This window comes from Carcharhinus amblyrhynchos, chromosome 27, assembly GCF_965287045.1.
Source record: "Carcharhinus amblyrhynchos chromosome 27, sCarAmb.v2.hapA, whole genome shotgun sequence".
NCBI classification, from domain to species: domain Eukaryota; kingdom Metazoa; phylum Chordata; class Chondrichthyes; order Carcharhiniformes; family Carcharhinidae; genus Carcharhinus; species Carcharhinus amblyrhynchos.
The window spans coordinates 41,284,730-41,305,118 of NC_137350.1; the positions used below are offsets into that span (position 1 = coordinate 41,284,730).

At 44.4% G+C, this 20,389-nt stretch overlaps 1 protein-coding gene across 2 annotated transcripts in view; it reads right to left on the bottom strand.

Annotated features, from left to right (window-relative positions):
* Positions 1-20,389, bottom strand: part of LOC145359197 (receptor tyrosine-protein kinase erbB-2-like) — a 65,210-nt gene that overhangs the window by 29,811 nt on the left and 15,010 nt on the right. For both annotated transcript variants that reach the window (XM_080213662.1, XM_080213661.1), the window contains exons 2-11: positions 14,943-15,094; positions 13,039-13,222; positions 7,409-7,546; positions 7,214-7,276; positions 5,388-5,506; positions 4,691-4,832; positions 4,414-4,530; positions 3,322-3,448; positions 2,123-2,196; positions 222-312 (exon numbers count right to left, since the gene is read on the bottom strand). In XM_080213662.1, coding sequence (XP_080069788.1) covers positions 222-312; positions 2,123-2,196; positions 3,322-3,448; positions 4,414-4,530; positions 4,691-4,832; positions 5,388-5,506; positions 7,214-7,276; positions 7,409-7,546; positions 13,039-13,222; positions 14,943-15,094 — 1,207 coding nt within the window. The remainder of the gene's footprint in view (positions 1-221; positions 313-2,122; positions 2,197-3,321; positions 3,449-4,413; positions 4,531-4,690; positions 4,833-5,387; positions 5,507-7,213; positions 7,277-7,408; positions 7,547-13,038; positions 13,223-14,942; positions 15,095-20,389) is intronic.

Below are 20,389 nucleotides of genomic sequence, written 5' to 3' on the forward strand. Positions count from 1 at the left end.
GTAGCAATTAACGTCCATCAACTCACAAAAATGTAAATGCATTGTGAGTGCAGAGGTTGGGTGCAGTGAGTGCAAAGGCGTTAGGAGAGAGGGCAGTGGGCGCACGGACAATGGGAGAGAGGGCAGTGGGTGCACGGATGATGGGTTTTTGCTCATTGGTGCAGAACCAGTGTGTGCGAGAGGATCGCCATGAACGCAGAGATTGGTCAAGTGAATCTCACCTGTACACCACTCGTCCTCGGATGACAGCAAGATTCTCAAATATACTCAGATCAGTAAAATTCTGTGGCCAGGCGTCGATATACAAATACCCTGCATAGCAAGAGAAATCTGACTGAAGTACATTCATGACACCATACACAGCATTCTGTAGTCAACCTCCCCTCAGAAGGAATATTCCAGCTGATTTCTGATTCTGGTCTCTGGTTGCATGTAAAACCCCTACTTGTATTTTTTTGTTGTTGTTACCCCAAACACACTTCCTTTTGCCTTATCCACAGTTTAACAGCAGACATTATGAAACCCCTCTCACGTATGTGTGTGTATGTGCGACAGATAGATTCCAAGGACTGGGCAGCTGGTACACAAATTTGTAAATGGATGGGCAAAGATATGGTGGCACCAAGTTTAGTATTAATGCTTGAACAGTTAGGTTTTATTCATTGAGAAGTGACATTAAAAGGAGTTCCTGTAAGTGTATTCAAAGTTTTGAAAGAGTTTGCATCTAAATAGAGGGAGTTTCTTTCCACAGGTTGGTGAATTAGTAACAAGGGGATCAATCCAGCTTAGCAGCAACAGTCACAGCTGTGTTCAATTCTCAGCATCACATTTTGGGAAGGATGTCAGAACCTTGGAGAGCAGAGAAGGTTAGAAAATGAGGGATTTCAATTATATATGTTAGAACAATCCCAGCTTCTCCAGTCTAACAGAAAAATTGAAAGGCGATTTCATAGAGGTTTTCAGAATCATGAAGTAAATAAGGACAATGTGCTGACTGGATGGGTGATGGGAGCAAATTCAACAGTAATTTTCAAAAGGAAATGAGATAAATACTTGAAATTGAAAAATTGTTGCACTGTAGGAAAGGAGGAATGTAACGGGTATAATCCCACTATTTAAGGAGGGAGGAAGCGGGGGGGATGGAAAACTACACACATGTTGGTTTGATATTGTAAGAGATGTGACAACTAGACATTTAGAAAAGAATGGTATAATTGGGCAGAGTCAACACAGATTTATGAAAGAGAAATCATGTTCGAAAAACTTAGAGCTTTTTCAGGATATTACACATACCATTGATAAAGGACAGTAAGAAGACTCACAACGCCAGGTTAAAGTCCAACAGGTTTATTTGGAATCAGGAACTTTCGGAGTGTCACTCCTTCATCAGGTGAGTTGACTCACTTTCTAAACGGGACTAATTGGATAGCTCTTTCAAAGAGCCACCATAGGAGCAATGGGCCAAATGGCCTCTATCCAGGAAACTATGAAAGTGAGAGGGGAAATATTGTTTCTCATTCAGAATAAGATGGCTTTACCACAGAGCTACTGCTCTGAGTCAGTCACAGCCTTTCAGGAAATGATTAAAGAAACACTGGAAAATTATGAAGGTTTTAAAGATAGGACAGGAAAGGGGATGACTGATACTTTGTGTGTAGTTAGTAGCAGCAAAAGGATACTGGCTTGAAAGGCTTTCTGTGCTCAAACTTCTGTGAACCTATTGGGGCAGCGCGGTGGTAGTAGTTAGCACTGCTGCCTCAGCGCCAGGGACCCAGATTCGATTCCAGCCTCGGGTCACTGTTTGTGTGGAGTTTGTACCTTCTCACCTGTTTCCTCCAGGTGCTTTGGTTTGCTCCCATAGCGCAAAGATGTGCAGATTAGGTGGATTGCCCATGCTAAATTGACCCTAGTGTCAGGGCATTAGCCGAGTAAATATGTGGGACTATGGGGATAGTTCCTGGGTGGAATTGTGATCGGTGCAGACTTGATGGGCTGAATGGCCTCCTTCTGCACTGTAGGGATACTATGATGATTCTACGATTTGACTAGAAGGGTGTGAACTCACTTAAACACTGCTCTAATGGTAACAAGCTGACTGAGACTCAAGATGCAAAGTCCATACCAGTGATCTCTGTCAATGGACCAAAGACCTGTAGTTTCCTTGGATCCAGGGGTGGAATCTTTGCAGCTGGGTTACTAGAAAGGCAAAAAATAAACAGTCAGACCACTAAAACAAAGAGACCAGCTTCACTGCACCAAAATTGAAATATTCTGCCTCCTCTCTCAATTCCCACGTCCCTCCAGAATGGAACCCTTCTTGACATGTAATTCCAACAGGGGGTGGATGAACTGTGCAGGACACTGGGTGTTTCAGTGGGGTGTACTCATGTGATGAGACAAGGCTGTGTGAAGCACTGACAGAATCAGCATTAGCCAGTTTGAAGACTGAAAATCTCATATCAAAGTTGAAATGCCTCACTCTGACTCTACACCCTATAGTCACAGGCTGCAAACTCTTTATCTTCTATTTTGTGAATGGGTTAGCTAGTGCAAAACTGAGTACGAGTACTGGAGATATCACTCAGGAAAAGCTGTTCAGATGAGGTTGTGGACAAACTGGTTCCTATAGAGCCAGAGATTAGCATTTCTATTGACCTGAGTGAAAACTAAGAAGTGGGATTGATTGATCGATGCTTGGCTCATGGCAGCACCTGGTCTCCACCAGAGAGAGGAGGCAGCTGTAGATGCAAATTGCATGAAACCACAGCATTGTGAGGACATTACAAACTAGATTTTTAGATGCCCCTTCTTCAAGGCAGGATACCTTGCACACTCCCAACACATACTGGAAAATAACTGTGTCACAATTTCCTGCTAGCACTGCAGCCTCACAATGCCAGGGACCTTGATTCAATTCCCGGCTTGGGTCACTGTCTGTGTGAAGTCTGCATGTTCTCCCCATGTCTCCGTGGGTTTCCTCCAGGTTCTTAATTTCCTCCGACAGTCCTAAAGGTGTGCGAGTTAGCTAGTGGCCATGCTAAATTCTCCCTCAAGTGTATCTGAACAGGTGGTGGAATGTGGCGACTGGGGGATTTTCACAGTAACTTCATTGCAGTGTGATTGTAAGCCTACTTGTGACTAATAAATAAACTTTAAACTTTTATGCATTTAAGTTAAAGCAAACATGTAAGGTCTTGGAAGGTTGACACTGAAGAAAGAGTTTGTGCCTAAGCAGCTCATTACTGGAGTGAGCAAGTGAATATTCAGAGTCAGAGAATAGAACTTGAGGATGGATCGGGGTTGGCAGTGGGCAGCACTCACCCAGAAAAGGTCTCAGCAAGAAATACCAAGCTTCCGAAGATCTTGGTGCAGCCAGTGAAGGAATCGATGTTGTTAGAGTTTACAGCCCACTCTCCCTTCAGATTGTTTACACCCAAACCGTTACACACTGCAAGACAAGACAACTCAACTCAGCAAGGAACAAGCAGGAAAGTAGCCAGCAACAAATAATGTCAAACACAGAGATTATATTGGCTTGTGTCCAGAAAATGAAACTCATCAACTTGACAGAGGCCTGGTTCACAGGCCTGCTGAAGCCAGTCACTGAGCACACCCAGCCAATGGGGAACCACAGCAGTAATCAGATTTCCTTTCCGACTTCCCAGTTTCTCAGTGATCTGGAGGTGGCCAGTTCCAGTCCGAGTTTGCACCCTGCTGCTGGATAGAATCCAGGCCTTGTCATAGAATGAGGGGAGATCTCATTGAGACGTATAAGATGATGAATGGGATGGATAGGATAGAGGTGGAGAGACTCTTCCCGCTCAGAAAGGACAGTAGGACTAGGGGGCACAGCCTCAAGATAAAGGGGGGGCGGTTTAGAACGGAGTTGAGGAGGAACTTCTTCACTCAAAGGGTGGTGAATCTCTGGAATTCTCTGCCCGTTGAAGTGGTGGAGGCTACCTCGCTAAATATTTTAAGACGCGGGTTGATGGGTTTTTGATAAGCGAGGGGATTAAGGGTTATGGGGAGAGGGCGGGAATGTGGAACTGAGCCACGACAGATCAGCCATGATCTTATTGAATGGCGGGGCAGGCTCGAAGGGCTAGATGGCCTACTCCTGCTCCTATTTCTTATGTTCTTATACCGCAGGACCAAGAACATGCATTACGAATGAACCCAAGCTCATCCTTACCATTCAAAGCGGATGAAGGTTAAATGTGAGCCCATTGTTTACACGTCACTAACAAAACCAGAGTCACAGCCCACGGGAATCACATGTCTCCCCACACTATCAGGAATTGGAGAATTAATAAATCTTTAGGATGACCATTCTCTCACCCCACCATCCCTCAGCTGGCAGGAAGAGCACAGAACTGAAGCTGTTATCCACTCACCTCGTCACTCAATACTGACCTTTGGGACAGGGGCCATTGCACTTCTCACATTTCTGTTCATCCCCCCTGTTCACTTCCTTGGTGTCATTTGGACAGTTCAGAGTGCATGAACCCACATTATTCGCTAAGTAATTGCCTGCGAGAATGACACAGGACAGGAAAAGGAAGTGAGGAAGGAAGATGGTGGGGGAAGGGGTAGTAGGAAAAAGGAAATATATTACAACAGTGTTAAAGGTAAATTTACAGAGGAATAAAGAAGGAATTAAAAACACTGGAAAGGTACAGCAGGATCTTACGTGGACACTTCTTGACACAGCTGGCTCCAAAAATGTACGTTCCCTCGGGATTGGGCTCCATCTGATAGGTGTGAGCATTGTATATGTTGAGTGGTGGGCAGTCTCCCCGACACGTTCCACTGTTGCTGAAATAGTAACAGGCCTGGAGGAGAAGACATAGATCAGCCACATGTCAGGAGAATCCTAATCAGAGACAAGAGCTAGTGTTGTGCACAGCATCCAGGACAGGATCAGAGGGTTAAAGACATAAGAACTAGCTCAAAATTTACTCATTTCTTCATCTTACACACCACTCCCATGTCTCAGAGCAGCACTTCCACCTCTGCATCACAATGTGCAGGCAGGCCCAAACTTCAACGTCAGGGCCCTGAACTCCAGACATCAGGGCCAGAGGACAACAGTGCTCCAGCTCTGTTGTTTGATATCCAATGGGATCATAGCCCACGTCCCCCTACCCACCATCATACTCTGTGTGAGAATCTTTCATAACCTCCATCCATGCAGAACAACCAATCCATCACTGCAATAAAGTTGGTTGCAGCCTCTGAGAGCTCATGTTGTAATGAACTAAACTATTAATCAGTGTGTGGATCCTTATACAGATCCCTCAGAGAAGAAAGTGATGATAAAACCACGGCATTCCGCTAAAGAGCGAATCTATCTGCTGTTTCTAGTGTATGTCCAGGTGTGCACGTACCAAGCAGTCAGTGTCCTTTGGTCCAGTGCAGCCTGCGGCACACTGGCTGTGGCAACAATCAGTCGGGTCTCGTCCTTTACATCGAGTCAGACATTCAGTGGCACAGATCTTCCGAGTCACTAAAACACAAAGTGTTCAAAGTACCAAGTGTGCTGAAACATTCAAGCATCAGATTCAAAATAAAGTGCAAACATTCTGTGGTACAAGTGCAATGCAGAACCACATGTACAGGCATAATGAGGTTCTTCCCAGTCTCATCCAACACAACAACTCCCAATGACCTCAGCAAACCAGAAACTGGAAGAAATGTCCTTCTTCACCCGAGTACAAGTTCTGAGTGAAATGTGACCTGAAGCCACTCACACTGTTCACTGTTCAAACAGGATATTTAATGTGGGAGAAGGTAGAAAATCACTGCAACATATCTCACCCGCTGCCAGCCAGGGAAACCTCACTCCCTCCTCCATGGATAAGTCAAAACAGTGAAGTCGGTGTCTATGATAGAGTCAGAGAGGTTTACAGCATGGAAGAGGTCCTTCAGCCCAGCTTGTCCATGTTGCCCTTTCTTCTTAAATCCCTAAGCCAAGCCCAATGGCCCGCATTTGGCCCATATCCCTCTATGCCCATCTTACCCATGTAACTATCTAAATGCTTTTTAAAAGACAACATTGTACCTGCCTCTACTACCACCTCTGGCAACTTGTTCGAGACACTCACCACACTGTGTGTGAAAAAATTGCTCCTCTGAACACTTTTGTATCTCTCCCCTCTCACCTTAAATCTATGTCCTCCATTTTTGGGAAAAGATATGACTAACTAGCTGATCTGTGCCCCTCATTATTTTATAGACCGCCTATGCTCCAGAGAAAAAAGTCCCAGTCTATCCAGTTTCTCCTTATAACCCAAACCATCAAGTCCCAATAGCATCCTAGTAAATCTATTTTGCACTCTTTCTAAATTAATAATATCCTTACTGCACAAAGTATTCCAAGTGTGGCCTTACCAACGTGTTGTACAATTTCAACAAGACATTCCAACTGTATTCAATGTTCTGACCGATGAAACCAACCATGCTGAATGTCTTCTTCACCACTCTGTCCACCTGTGACTCCACTTTCAAGGAGCTATGAACATGTACCCATCGATCTCTTTGTTTTGTAACTCTCCCAACACCTCTTCATTGACTGAGTAAGTTCAGCCCTGGCTCAATCTACCAAAATGCATCACCTCGCATTTGTCTAAATTAAACTCCATCTGCCATTTGTCAGCCTACTGGCCCAATTGATCAAGATCCCATTGCAATCGGAGATAACTTTCTTTCTCCACTATGCCACCAATCTTGGTGTCATCTGCAAACTTAGTAAGAAGTCTGACAACACCAGGTTTAAGTCCAGCCGATTTATTTGATAGTGATCTGTAAACTTACCATGCCGTCTATATTCTCATCCAAATCATTAATATAAATGACAAATAATAAATAACAGTAGACTCAGCACTGATTCCTGACGCTCACCACTGGTCACAGGCCTCCAGCTTGAAAAACAATCCTCTACAACCACCCTCTGGCTTCTGTCAAGAAGCCAATTTTGTATCCATTTAGATACCTCAAACTGGATCCCTTATGCATCAATCTACCATGTGGTACCTTGTCAAAGGCCTTGCTAAAGTCCATGTAGACAGCATCAACTGCACTGCACTCATCTACCTTCTTGGTTACCCCTTCAAAAAACTGACCCCTTCAAAAATTTCTGACACTGCAACAAAGCTCAGCAATATTCACTTGCAGTCTAATTCAAATATAAATAAATTATAGGGTAACTACTTACATATCTGGCAATATTCAGGACCTGTGCCCCAGCATGATCCTGATTTACAGGTACAATTGCCGCCTGAGGGTGAGAGACAGATATACATACAGCATTAAAACAGTGTCCATAACGTTCAGTAACACTTCTGGCACCACATGGACATGTTGTAGAGACGTCCATCCCCCCACCCCAGTTCACCAAACATATACTCACACTGCACAGTTCGGTTCACATCCACTGGTCCTACAAAAGGGATTGTGTTTTTCTTGTCCTGAATGTCATCCCATTGGATGGTCTCTTGGTAACAAAGCCAGGGATTATTGCTGATCTGAACACTCCCAATCAGGATTTCTGTCAAACACACACTGGCATTACTGACTGTATCATAGGCTTTCCATATCATTTGGTGCTAGAGTGTAAAACACAAGTCACTAAGTTCGGCAAAACCATTAAACGCTCAGACTGTTTTAATATTCATTCTTCAGATATGAGCATTGCTGACAAGGCCAACATTTAATACCCATTCCTACTGGCCCTTGGGCAGGTGTCAGTGAGCAACTGGGTGGCTTGTTCGACCATTTTAGGGAATGGAATATGTTCAGACTATGAGCATTATAAACCTGATTCCTCATACATCAGCTTAATCACCCATCCCACTGAACTTAAATTCTCTGTCCTCCACTTCCCTGCATCTTTCTCTGAGTTTGAAAATCAAAGGTGTTGTTAGCCAACTTTGTGGTCCCAGTCAGAATCAGTTTCAAAGGAAGTTGGTAAATATTCCATTGCATTTCAATAAAGGAGGAATTGAGAAAACAGTGAACTACAGGCCAATTAGTCTGACATCAGTTGTTGGGAAAATGCTGGAATCCACTATTAAGAACATAAAAACTGGGAGCAGGAGTAGGCCATTTTGTGCCTCGAGCCTGCTCTGCTATTCAGTGAGATCATGGCTGATCTTTTTGTGGACTCAGCTCCATTTACCCGCCCTCTCACTATAACCCTTAATTCCTTTACTGTTTAAAGTTTATCTATCCTTGCCTTAAAAACATTCAATGAGGTAGCCTCAATTGCTTCACTGGCCAGGGGATTCCATAGATTCACAACCCTTCGGGTGAAGAGGTTCCTCCTCAACTCAGTCCTAAATCTGCTCTCTTTTATTTTGGAGTTATGCCCCCTAATTCTGCTTTTACTCATCAGTGAAAATAATCTCCGTGCTTCCATCTTATTTATTCCATTCATAATCTTAATATGTTTCTATAAGATCCCTCCCTCATTCTTCTAAATTCCAATGAGTATAGCCCCAGTCTACTTAGTCTCTCCTCATAAGCCAACCATCTCAACTCCAGAATCAACCTAGTGAATCTCCCCTGCACCCCCTCCAGTGTCAGTATATCCTTTCTCAAGTAAGGAGACCAAAACTGTACACAGTACTCCAGATGTGGCCTCACCAGCACCTTATACAGCTGCAACATATTTCCCTGTTTTTAAACTTCAACTTAAGGAAGTCTTATCAATGCACTTAAAAATGCATTGTATGATTAGAACAAGTCAACGTTGTTTATTTGAAGAAAAATATATTCTTTTATTTATTATTTTTTACTAGTTATTTATTTTTGACAAATTTATTAGAGATTTTTGTGGATATAATTAGTAAGGTAGTTACAGAGGGACCAATAGATGTAGTATACCTGGATTTCCAATAGGCCTTCAATAAGGTGCCGTACAAATGCAAGATAGGGGCTCATGGAGTTAGGAGTAATATTAGCATGGAGTAATATTGATTAACATATAGAAAACAGAGTGGGCATAAACAGGGCTTTTTCAAGTTGGCAGGCAGTGTGCTGCATGGATCTCTGCAGGGGCCTCAGCTACAATCTGTATTAATGAAATAGATGGAGAGATAGACAGCACTGCAGCTAAGTTTGCTGATGATCCCAAGCTAGGTGGGAAGATAAGCTACAAGGAGGCTGCAAAGAGATAGAGACAGGTTGGATGAGTGTGCGACAGATTGGTTATAATGTGGAGGAGTGTGAAGTTATTTACTTTGGTTATAAAAATAAAAGTAGGTTTTTTTAAAAAAAGATAAGGATCTTGCTTGCATTGACATTCAAAGAGATTTGAGTGTGTTTGTACAAGGAACACAGAAAGTTAGTTTGCAGGTGCAGCATGTAATTAGGAAAGCAAATGACCTGTTGGCCTTTAGCATAAGGGGATTGGAAAACAAGAATAAAGAAGTCTTGCTCAAGGATTAGGATGTTTGGTGAGACCACATCTGGAATACTGGCACTGGGGGGAGTACAGAAAAGGCTCAGCAAATTAGTTTCCTACTTTTTGCCTCTCTCCTTTCTGAATGCAGGGCACCACACTAGCATGTTTCCAATCCACCGGGATCTTACCAGAATCCAAGGAATTTTGAAATATCACAACCAATCCATCCACTATCTCTGCTGCCATCTCCTTTAATACCCCAGGGGGCAAGACCATCAGGTCCTGGAATCCTACCTGCCTTTAAACCCATTAGTTTATTCAATACCTTCTTCCCAGTGATGGTTATTGCACCAAGTTCCTCTGCATTAACTATAGTTTTTGGAAAATTTTTATTATCCTCTACTGTGAAGACAGAGGCAAAATATTGGTTTAGTGTCTCTGCCATCTCTATGTTCCCCATTAGTACCTCACTGGTATCGTCCTCTAAAGGGCCATCAATTACTTTAGCTAATCTCTTCCTCTTTATACACTTATAGAAACTTTTGGTATCTGTGTTTATGTTTTCTGCTAGTTTCTTTTCATAGTTCATCTTAGATCTTTTGATTCTATTTTCAGTAGCCTTTGCTGAACTTTAACATTCTCCCAATCCTCCAGCTTGCCACTAATTTTTGCATTTGACACACTCTAGTTTTTGCCTTTATTATCCTTTTTGACTTTCTTGTCTAGCCATGGAACAGTTTCCTTCCTTTTATAATTCCTCTTCCTCTCAGGAAGATAGTTTAATTAAGAGATATTCAATATCACCTGAACATCCAACATTGTTCCTCAACTATCCTGCTCTCAATTATTTGTTCCCAGTTTACTTGGGTCAACTCTTTCCTCAGGCCTGTATAATTAGCTCTTCCCAATGCTGAAACTCTAGCATGGCACTCTGTCTTCTCTCGCTCAATCTGAATCTGAAACTGTGATCACTCTCTCCAAAAGGATCTCTAACAACAAGACTATTTATCAACCTTTTCATTACATAATACTAAATCTAAAATAGCCTGCTCCCTGGTTAGTTCCGTAATGTATTGCTCTAAGAAACAGTCCCTCATACATTCTCTGAAATCTCCCTCGAGGCTGCCTTTGCAATGTGATTGGTCCAGTCAATGTGCATGTTAAAATCACCCATGATTATCTATGCCCTTCTCACAAGCTCTCATTATTTCTTGGTTTATACTGTGCCTCACTGTGACAGTATTGCTCTGGGGCTGTAAATTACTCTGATGTTACTTCCTTAGTTTTTTATTTCCACCCAGATTGATTTAACATGTTGGCCCTTAGTGTCAGTTTCATTTCTTAATACAGGCTTGATGTCATCTTTAACCAATAAAGTAACTCCACCTCCTGTTCCAGCCAGTCTATCCTTCTGGAATACTGACTGCCCTTGGACATTCAACTCCTGATCCTCCTGTAACCAAGTTTCAGTAATCTCCACCAAATCATACCCATTTGACTCTACTTGTGCTGTCAGCTCATTCCAAATACTGCGTGCATTTGGGTACAGAGTTTTTAAATATGTCCGACTGGTTTGTCTTCCCCTTGCAGGATTTTCTTGTGCACTACACTTTTCACCCATTTTGATCTCCTATACCAATTTCTGATGGTCGTTAGATTGGGCCTGCCTGTTCATCCTATTAACCTCTATTTTCTCTTTACATACTAACCTGATGCTTTGGTTCCCACTAAACATTTTATTTCTTGTAGTTTTACCCTTCCCTTGGTTGTGAACTTTTTGATTTTCCACCCCCGAGGGCTGTTGATGCGCCATCATTGAATATATTTAAGGCTAGGACGAACATATTTTTGGTGCCTCAGGAAGTTAAGGGATGTGGGGAGTGGGTCGGAAAAAGGAGTTGAAATCTAAGATCAGCCATGATCGTATTGAATGATAGAGCAGGCTCAATGGGCCAAAGGGCCATGGATTATTACTTACGTGGAGAAAAACTGCAGCAGGCGACGGTGCAGAGGGACCTCGGGGTCCTTGTGCATGAGTCGCAAAAACCCAGCTTGCAGGTGCAGCAGGTGGTCAAGAAGGCGAATGGGATGCTGGCCTTCATCGCGAGGGGGATTGAATATAAAAGTAGGGAGGTCTTGCTGCAGCTGTATAGGGCATTGGTGAGGCCGCAGCTGGAGTACTGTGTGCAGTTTTGGGCGCCGTACTTACGCAAGGATATTTTGGCCTTGGAGGGAGTGCAGAGGAGGTTTACTAGGCTGATGCCGGAGTTGAGGGGGTTGAGCTATGAGGAGAGGCTGAATAAATTAGGCTTGTACTCGTTAGAGTTAAGAAGAATGAGGGGAGATCTCATTGAGACGTATAAGATGATGAATGGGATGGATAGGATAGAGGTGGAGAGACTCTTCCCGCTCAGAAAGGATAGTAGGACTAGGGGGCACAGCCTCAAGATAAAGTGGGGGCGGTTTAGAACGGAGTTGAGGAGGAACTTCTTCACTCAAAGGGTGGTGAATCTCTGGAATTCTCTGCCCGTTGAAGTGGTGGAGGCTACCTCACTAAATATTTTTAAGACGCGGGTTGATGGGTTTTTGATAAGAGAGGGGATTAAGGGTTATGGGGAGAGGGCAGGAATGTGGAACTGAGCCAAGACAGATCAGCCATGATCTTATTGAATGGCGGGGCAGGCTCGAAGGGCTAGTCGGCCTACTCCTGCTCCTATTTCTTATGTTCTTATGTTATGTTCTTAATGTACTCTTGTCGAGCTAGGTTTAAGATGTGGACAATACTGTTGTGTTGGTTCTCCAACCCCATCAAGGTGGTCTCTGTTACTGTACTGTGCCCATTCCAAATCACACTCTCCATATCTCTAAATGATGGTAGCCTCAAGTCTCTTTCTCCTTTTCTTCCAAACCTGCAGAATTTTGCCAGCATTATTCATGTTTCATGCATTCTTTGCCTCTTCTGCTGATCCCCTGGAATCCCTAACAGGGGAATTCAATTGGATTTGTAACTGTTGACTGCTGGAAGAAAACTAGCTTTACTTTAAATCACAGGTGAAGAGCCCCAGAAATGCCCAATTCCTGCAAAAATAACTCCCGTCAGAATTACGATCTCCAACTGTCAACCAGGAATTACTCCAGCCAGCTGCAGTGGGTAATAGATCACTCTGTCAATTCCCAGGATAGGTTAGTTCATCCCCTGAGCATGACTAACACATGATGTGGAGATGCCGGCGTGGACTGGGGTAAATACAGAAAGAAGTCTCACAACACCAGGTTAAAGTCCAACAGGTTTATTTGGTAGCAAAAGACTTTCGGAGGGCTGGCTGCCCCTTTGTCAGGTGAAGAGGCCAGCTGCTTCTTCACCTGATGAAGGGGCAGTGCCCCAGAAGCTAGTGGCTTTTGCTTCAAATAAACCTGTTGGACTTTAACCTGGTGTTGTGAGACCTCTTACCATGACTAACACAGGCAGAAGAGGCAGGATCTGTTACTGGGTTTTTGGGAGTGCAGGAATTTTATCATCAGTTATTCTATTACTGATCCCAAATCTAGCTCAAATTCATAATATCAGACAGGATGAGTTTACAGAATTGAGAAACCGAGAAACAGAAAAGGGGAGATTGTAAAATAGGTCTAACCTGTCAGGCTTTTCAACCGAAGTTCTCGGAGCCCAGTACCGCTGGGGTTAAAATTAGACAAGACAGCCAGTGCAAACTGATCCTCGTACAACTGGCTTCCTCTTATGATGCGGAGATTTTCTAGAGGAATGTAGTCTACTTCATTGTGTGCTATTAAAACATAACCTTGGACCTCCTGAATATTCTGCACAAAAAAAAACAAGATCCATAAACCCCAAACTTGGAATTTCTAAGAAGTAGAGAGTTCATCAACAGACAAGTCCTCCGACCCTTCAGTCAGTTTACAGACAATCACTGATCAAGAGAAGCGGGGAAGGGCAGATTCTACCCCTGTTCTGCACAGATCTCAGCCAAGGCTTCTGAGTTGGATTCTGTGCTTTCCATTGATTGTTGCCCTGACCCGGGATCTGAAACCCAGGTATCCACCAAACAAGAGCCCAGTTGGTTATGTTGGTTATTGCCTAGGGATGACTGACACCAAGCCCTGGAGAGAAAAGCCTCCGGTGTCGATAGTAGTCATGATGTGGAGATGCTGGCGTTGGACTGGGGTAAACACAGTAAGAAGTCTGACAAAAAAATCCAGCTCAGAAGACAAACACGGGACACAGTGGACAAGGAGTACCCTTTGTCGTCCAGTACTTCCCTGGAGCGGAGAAGCTACGACATCTTCTCCGGAGTCTTCAACATATCATTGATGAAGACGAACATCTCGCCAGGGCCATCCCCACACCCCCACTTCTTGCCTTCAGACAACCACGCAACCTCAAACAGACCATTGTTCACAGCAAACTACCCAGCCTTCAGGAGAACAGTGACTACAATACCACACAACCCTGCCACAGCAACCTCTGCAAGACATGCCAGATCATTGACATGGATGACATCATCACACGTGAGAATACCATCCACCAGGTACACGGTACATACTCTTGCAACTCGGCCAACGTTGTCTACCTGGTATGTTGCAAGAAAGGATGTCCCGAAACATGGTACATTGGGGAGACCATGCAGACGCTACGACAACAGATGAATGAACATCGCTCGACAATCACCAGGCAAGACTGTTCCCTTCCTGTTGGCAAACACTTCAGTGGTCACGGGCATTCGGCCTCTGACCTTCGGGTAAGCATTCTCCAAGGCAGCCTTCACGACACACGACAGCGCAGTCGCTGAGTAGAGACTGATAGCCAAGTTCCGCACACATGAGGACGGTCTCAACAGGGATCTTGGGTTCATGTCGCACTATCTGTAACCCCCATGACTTGCCTGGGTTTGCAAAACCTCACTTACTGTACTGTCTGGAGACAATACACATCTCTTTAACCTGTGATCAGTGCTACTTCCATTCACATTGTCAACCACTTTAGGACTTGAACAGCAGGTTAGGTGTAAAGATTCACATTCTAATCAGTAATCTGTAAACTGTCTGTGCTTTATATGCTCTGTCTGAGGCCAGAACTCTTCATACACCTGACGAAGAGGTAAACCTCGAAAGCTTGTGAGTTTACTATCAAATAAATTGGTTGGACTTAAACCTGGTGTTGTCAGACTTCTTACTGAGAAAAGCCTCCACCAGAGAGGAACGCAGCACCCACCAGGAGCAGAGGGAATGAACCATCCTCCTCTCTCATTCTGTGATGCACTTGTTGTGCTCAGTGAGTCCACGAGATGGATTGTACAAATTGCCACAGAACCCTGGATCCCACAGGGGGAGGCAAATAAATCAGGTTCTGCCAAGACTGTGTATGGGCAGCAAAGCTATCATGCCCCACAGTTCCAATAATGAAACTCAAGCTGTGGAATGTTGGGAGATCCCAAAGGGAGACCAGCCTCTCACATAACCCATGATTTGGGGAAAATTAAACCAGTTTACACAAAGGTGAACCTTGCGCATGTTGACTTACCTGCAGGAAAGATAGGTTGCGGTTCCCCGTAAGGTAGGTGATCTCAAGGTTGCCCTGCACCTCATGGCAGTTCTCATACTGCTTGCGCAGCGTGTAGTAATGGTTCTCCAAACTGAACGACAACTCCAGTTTCATGTCCGTCCCAGGACAAACTGAGGAAATTAGGAACCAAAGACAGGTGTGAATTGCAGTTCAAAACACCCCACACCTCTCACTATAATACACTGATATACCCCACACCCTCACTGTAACACTGATATACCGAACGCCCCTCACTGTAACACTCTGATATACCCCACACCCCTCACTGTAACACACAGTGAGGGGCGTGGGGTATATCAGAGTGTTACAGTGAGGGGTGTGGGGTATATCAGTAACACTCTGATATACCCCACACCCCTCACTGTAACACTCTGATATACCCCACACCCTTCACTGTAACACTCTGATATACCCCACACCCCTCACTGTAACACTAATATACCACAGACCCCTCACTGTAACACTCTGATATATTCCAACGCCATCACTGTAACACTCTGAAATACCCCACACCCCTCACTGTAACACTAATATACCACAGACCCCTCACTGTAACACTCTGATATATTCCAACGCCATCACTGTAACACTCTGAAATACCCCACACCCCTCAGTGTAACACTGAATGCTTTTGTCCTCAGAGATCACTGGATTTGATGCTGTCATTAGAGACATTCACAAGTTAACGGTCTTAACAGGTTCCCACAAAAGCCTTGAATTTAACATGAACTTGAGCACCAGTGAGAAGCCTGCTCACTTACCCTGAGAGAAGGAGAGCTGACCTAAGCTGAGCAGCCCACACAGAAGTGTCAGGAGAGGGACAGCATCAGCCGAGGGAGCTATAGTCTGAACAAACATTGGGAAGCTGTGAAGGGGGGCAGTGAGCGGAGAGCCTGAAGCAGCGAAACTGGTTTCCTCCTCTCTAGATCTTTCTGCTATTTCTGGTGCATTCAATCTTGGACAGAAGCACCCGGACCATTCGTGGATTATCCGGGACAGCACTTCCTTTACGTCGAGAGAGAGAGAGCGAGGGAAGCTCACCGAGTCTCCTTCCGCTAAGCTGTCATTGATACCTGACACTCACTCACATCCTATAATTACATAACATCTGTTTAAAGAATGAGCTTGTTCTGGAACATTAGCTGTCCAAAGGCCAAGACAACTCCACAGTGAGACTCTGAGGAGAGCACAGGCCTCTACACGGGACTGCATAGGGTGGGAGGGGGAATGGGTAAGAGCATGGAGGGCCTCACTGAGGGTGACCAATGATTTAAGCATCACAGCAGCGAAGACCTGCAGACGATGGAGCAGAAGGGAGAACAGAGGACACGAGGTGAGGGAACAGGAGAGGTAGATGGGGCTACATGGGTCAAAATGAGTGGTATTTACATCCAATTAAACATAACAATCACAAGGTCACATGAAAGGAAATAGGAATTCCAGTGTTTCACTGCAGGAATTGTGGAATCAATTTAAAGGGCATTGTTCATTCCCTGGCCTGGATATAACACACTGCCCCAGATGCTGTTGGAAACCTTGTACCAGGACAGCCAGCCAACAAAACTCCACAGCTTAAAATATAACTCCAATTGCTTTTCCTGTGATTTCCTGTTTGTCTGATTTAGGTGACACATGCTTGCCCTGAAAATATCACGTACCATCCTGGTGACCCAATTAGGTATCACTCACTGTGCAACTGCACAGAAACATAGAAAAACTAAAGCACAAACAGGCCCTTCGGCCCACAAGTTGCGCCGAACATGTCCCTAACTACTAGGCTTATCAATAATCCTCTATCTTACTAAGTTCCATGTACTTGTCCAAATCTCTCTTAAAAGACCCTATCAAATCCACCTCCATCACCACTGATGGCAGCCGATTCCACGCACCCACCATCCTCTGACTGAAAACCTTACCCCGACATCTCCTCTGTTCCTACTTCTCAGCATCCTAAACCTGTATTCTCTTGTGGCAACTATTTCAGCCCTGGGAAAAAGCCTCTGAGAATCCACTCGATCAATACCTCTCATCATCTTATACACCTCTATCAGGTCACCCCTCATCCTTCGTCTCTCCAAGGGGTAAAGACCGAGCTCTCTTAACCTATCCTCATAAGGCATTCCACCCAATCCAGGCAACATCCTTGTAAATCTCCTCTGCACCCTTTCTATGGCTTCCACATCCTTTCTGTAATGAGGCAACCAGAACTGAGCACAGTATTCCGAGTGGGGTCTTATACAGCTGCAGCATTATCTCCCGACTCCTAAACTCAATTCATTGAGTCGCTGTTTATTCATGATAAGGGTCACTCACTGTGTAACTGTACAGAGTCACTGTTTATTCAGCAGGGTAAGGATCACTCACTGTGTGACTGTAGAGAGTCACAGTTTATTCAATAGGCAGTATCACGATATAAACTAACTAATTTGACACATTAAATATCTGCCATTCCAACATAAAAATGTTGGTGGACATTTAATACAAACATTAAGAGGTTTGTGTTGCAGGATAAGATCTGGAGTTAATCACATCTCCACTCCGACAATCCAGATGGGGAGTGGCCCGTGGCCCTAAACAGACAGGTTTGGGGAGACTAATGGCTAATTCAATACCATGGGAATTTGCCCCTTCCCCTAGAAACAGTTTCCTTTCTCAGAGTTGGGAGATTTGGTAACAGCTGTGACCATCAGTTTGAATCAAACAGGTGCCAAGCACATTCCCAAGCCTGAGATCAGAGACGCTTGAAATCCAGGATCTAAATCCAGGGTTTGTAAAAGTCGTCAGCAAACATGTCCGACTCACATGTGACTGTTTCAAACAGCGGAACAATTCATTACAGCCTGTGTTTCACACCAGTCAGACCAGCTGGGTGGCACCAAGCCTGGGGGAGGGAATGGGCCTAAGCCCTGAGGGCAAGAGGGGTTAAGAGGACTGAACCTCACAGGAGGAACAAAGAGGTTACAGACGTGGTGTTGGGTCAATGCTGATTTGCATTGCAGTCAGCCCACTATAGGCCTCAGCACCTTGGCTGATGTGGTGTTGAGCTGAGTACATTCACCAGCTTGTGTCTGTGCTCCTGGACTCCAGCTCAGAAACAGCACAGCTCAGCTCACACAAGGCTTGACGAAAATGTGAGGAATGTGCTAAAAAAGGAAGATTTTCTGCCAAGGTCACTGGGGCAAAGTGGATCACCAACATCACTAGCTCTGCAGCCTTCAAAAATTGGCCTGAAAACAGGTAAATTATTGTTCAACAGCACCCCCACTAAAGTGTGGGCCTGGTTACCATGGTGACAACGCCTGCTTCCATGGTGAATTAACAGTGAGCATCAAGCGAGGAAATGGAGCACAGCAGCTGCTGGAGATTTCACCCAGCTATTCATATCACCTTCTCCCTGAAAATATCTTCCCCTCTCCAAGAATATTCTAACCCAGCTCTCACTCTGCAAGAATTCCCCACCCAACCTTCACTTCCTGAAAACACTGCCTCCCCTCGCAAAGAAAAACAATCACCTCTCAAACATATCACCTCTTTCTCAAATTATCCACTACCTGGAAATAGCCCAGCCAACAATCACTCCAACAAGCCGCTCTTGAGACACTGGCTGGATTCTGGCTGGACAAACGGCCAATCACTGCCACCTATGGTCCAATTTTTATTTCACATTTTCAGCCCCTGCAGTGTTTCACTTTTTGACATTTCACACAGTGGAAATAGATGCAAAAATGTACTTTTAAAAAAGAATTGGCTAAAAACGTGAATGGCCTCCTTTGGTGCAGGATTCTACAATCCCTAGAATCTACAAATCCTCTGCAAGCACTGCCCCAAGACAACTTCTTCCTCCCTCCTGTAAGCGTCATTAGGTACTGCTTTTATAAAAAGCATTTTTCTGCTTCCCCCCCCCCCGCCCCCCAGTCTCAGCGTGATTGAAATTTGATGATATGACCAAGAGTGATAATAGCAGCTTTACATTCCAAGAAGTTTTGTCAAACAAAAATCTGGGAGACTTGTTCAGAGAGGACTGGAACAGTCAAATGTAGAGGTAATAAACCTCAACTTTAACTCATTTGGTAGATGGAATTTAATGTGGATAAGTGCGAGGTTATCCATTCTGGGGTTGGAGGAATAAAAAGGCAACTCATTATTTAAATAGAGAGAAACTTCTATATGCTTCAGTGCAGAGGGATCTGTGTGTCCTTGAGCATGAATCACAGAAAGCTAGTATGAAGGACGAGCAGACAATAATAGAATTTTGGTGTTCATTGCTAATGGAATAGAATATAAAAGTAGGAAAATGCTGCTGCAACTGTGTAAGGCATGAGAGAGGCCACATCTGGAGTATTGCACGTAGCTTTAGTCGCTTTATTTGAGGGAGGATATAGATGCATTAGAGGCAGTTCACAGAAGGTTCACTAGATTGATTCCAGAGATGAATGACTTGTCTTATGACTCGAAATTGAGCGGTTTAGGCCGATACTCACCAGAGTTTAGAAAAATGAGGGGAGATTCAAAAAAGCCCTGAAGAAGTGCAGGGTTGGAAGGGTAAAGAGAGCACCAATCTCCAGGCGAAGGAAGACTGTGCATCTTACCAACTGCAAAAGCTGAAGATTGCAGTAGAAAAGTGGCTCTAATCACCATGGCTTAACACGTCACTAAAATTTCTCAATGTTTTGTGTCCCAACATCTTAACGATGAGGCACAGCAGCGGCAGAAAATCAAAGGCAGCAAATCATGCTGTCCGGATCCCATTGTCTCATGGGATGTTCTGCCTCATGCTGTCCAAAGATCTGTTGCTGGATAATCAGCCTGTTCAGTCGCACAAAGACCCATGACAGAAAGGCCTGACTGTGAGCAGAGGTCATTCTCAAATCCAGGGACAGCTGATGATTTCACTTGTGTACCTCAAGCAAGAATCCGCATTTTAAACCACTGATAGGTTGAGTCTGATTTTGAGGTTTCCAACAACTTGCAGCAATATAGCTTTAAAGTAGGGAAATCTCCCACAGTATAGCATGTAGCCTGAAGGATCAATCCTCAGGAAACTGCTATTCCTTATACTATAACTGGGTTAGAAACAGAGAGCAGAATAAGGTCATTTCGTTCATCAAGTCTGCACTGACTCTCCGACAGAGCATCTTACCCAGGTCCAAACCACTCCCCCCCCACCCGCCCGCAATCCCCATAACCCTGTGCATTTACCCCACTAAAACCCCCAACCTACATATCTTGAACACTAAGGGGCAATTTAACATGGCTAATCCACCTAACCGGCACATCTTTGGACTATGGGACAAAACCAGGGCACCCAGAGAAAACCCACTCAAACACAGGAGAGCGTGCAGTCATCCAAGGCCGGAATCAAACCCTGGTCCCTGGTGCTGTGAGGCAGCAGTGCTAACCATTGT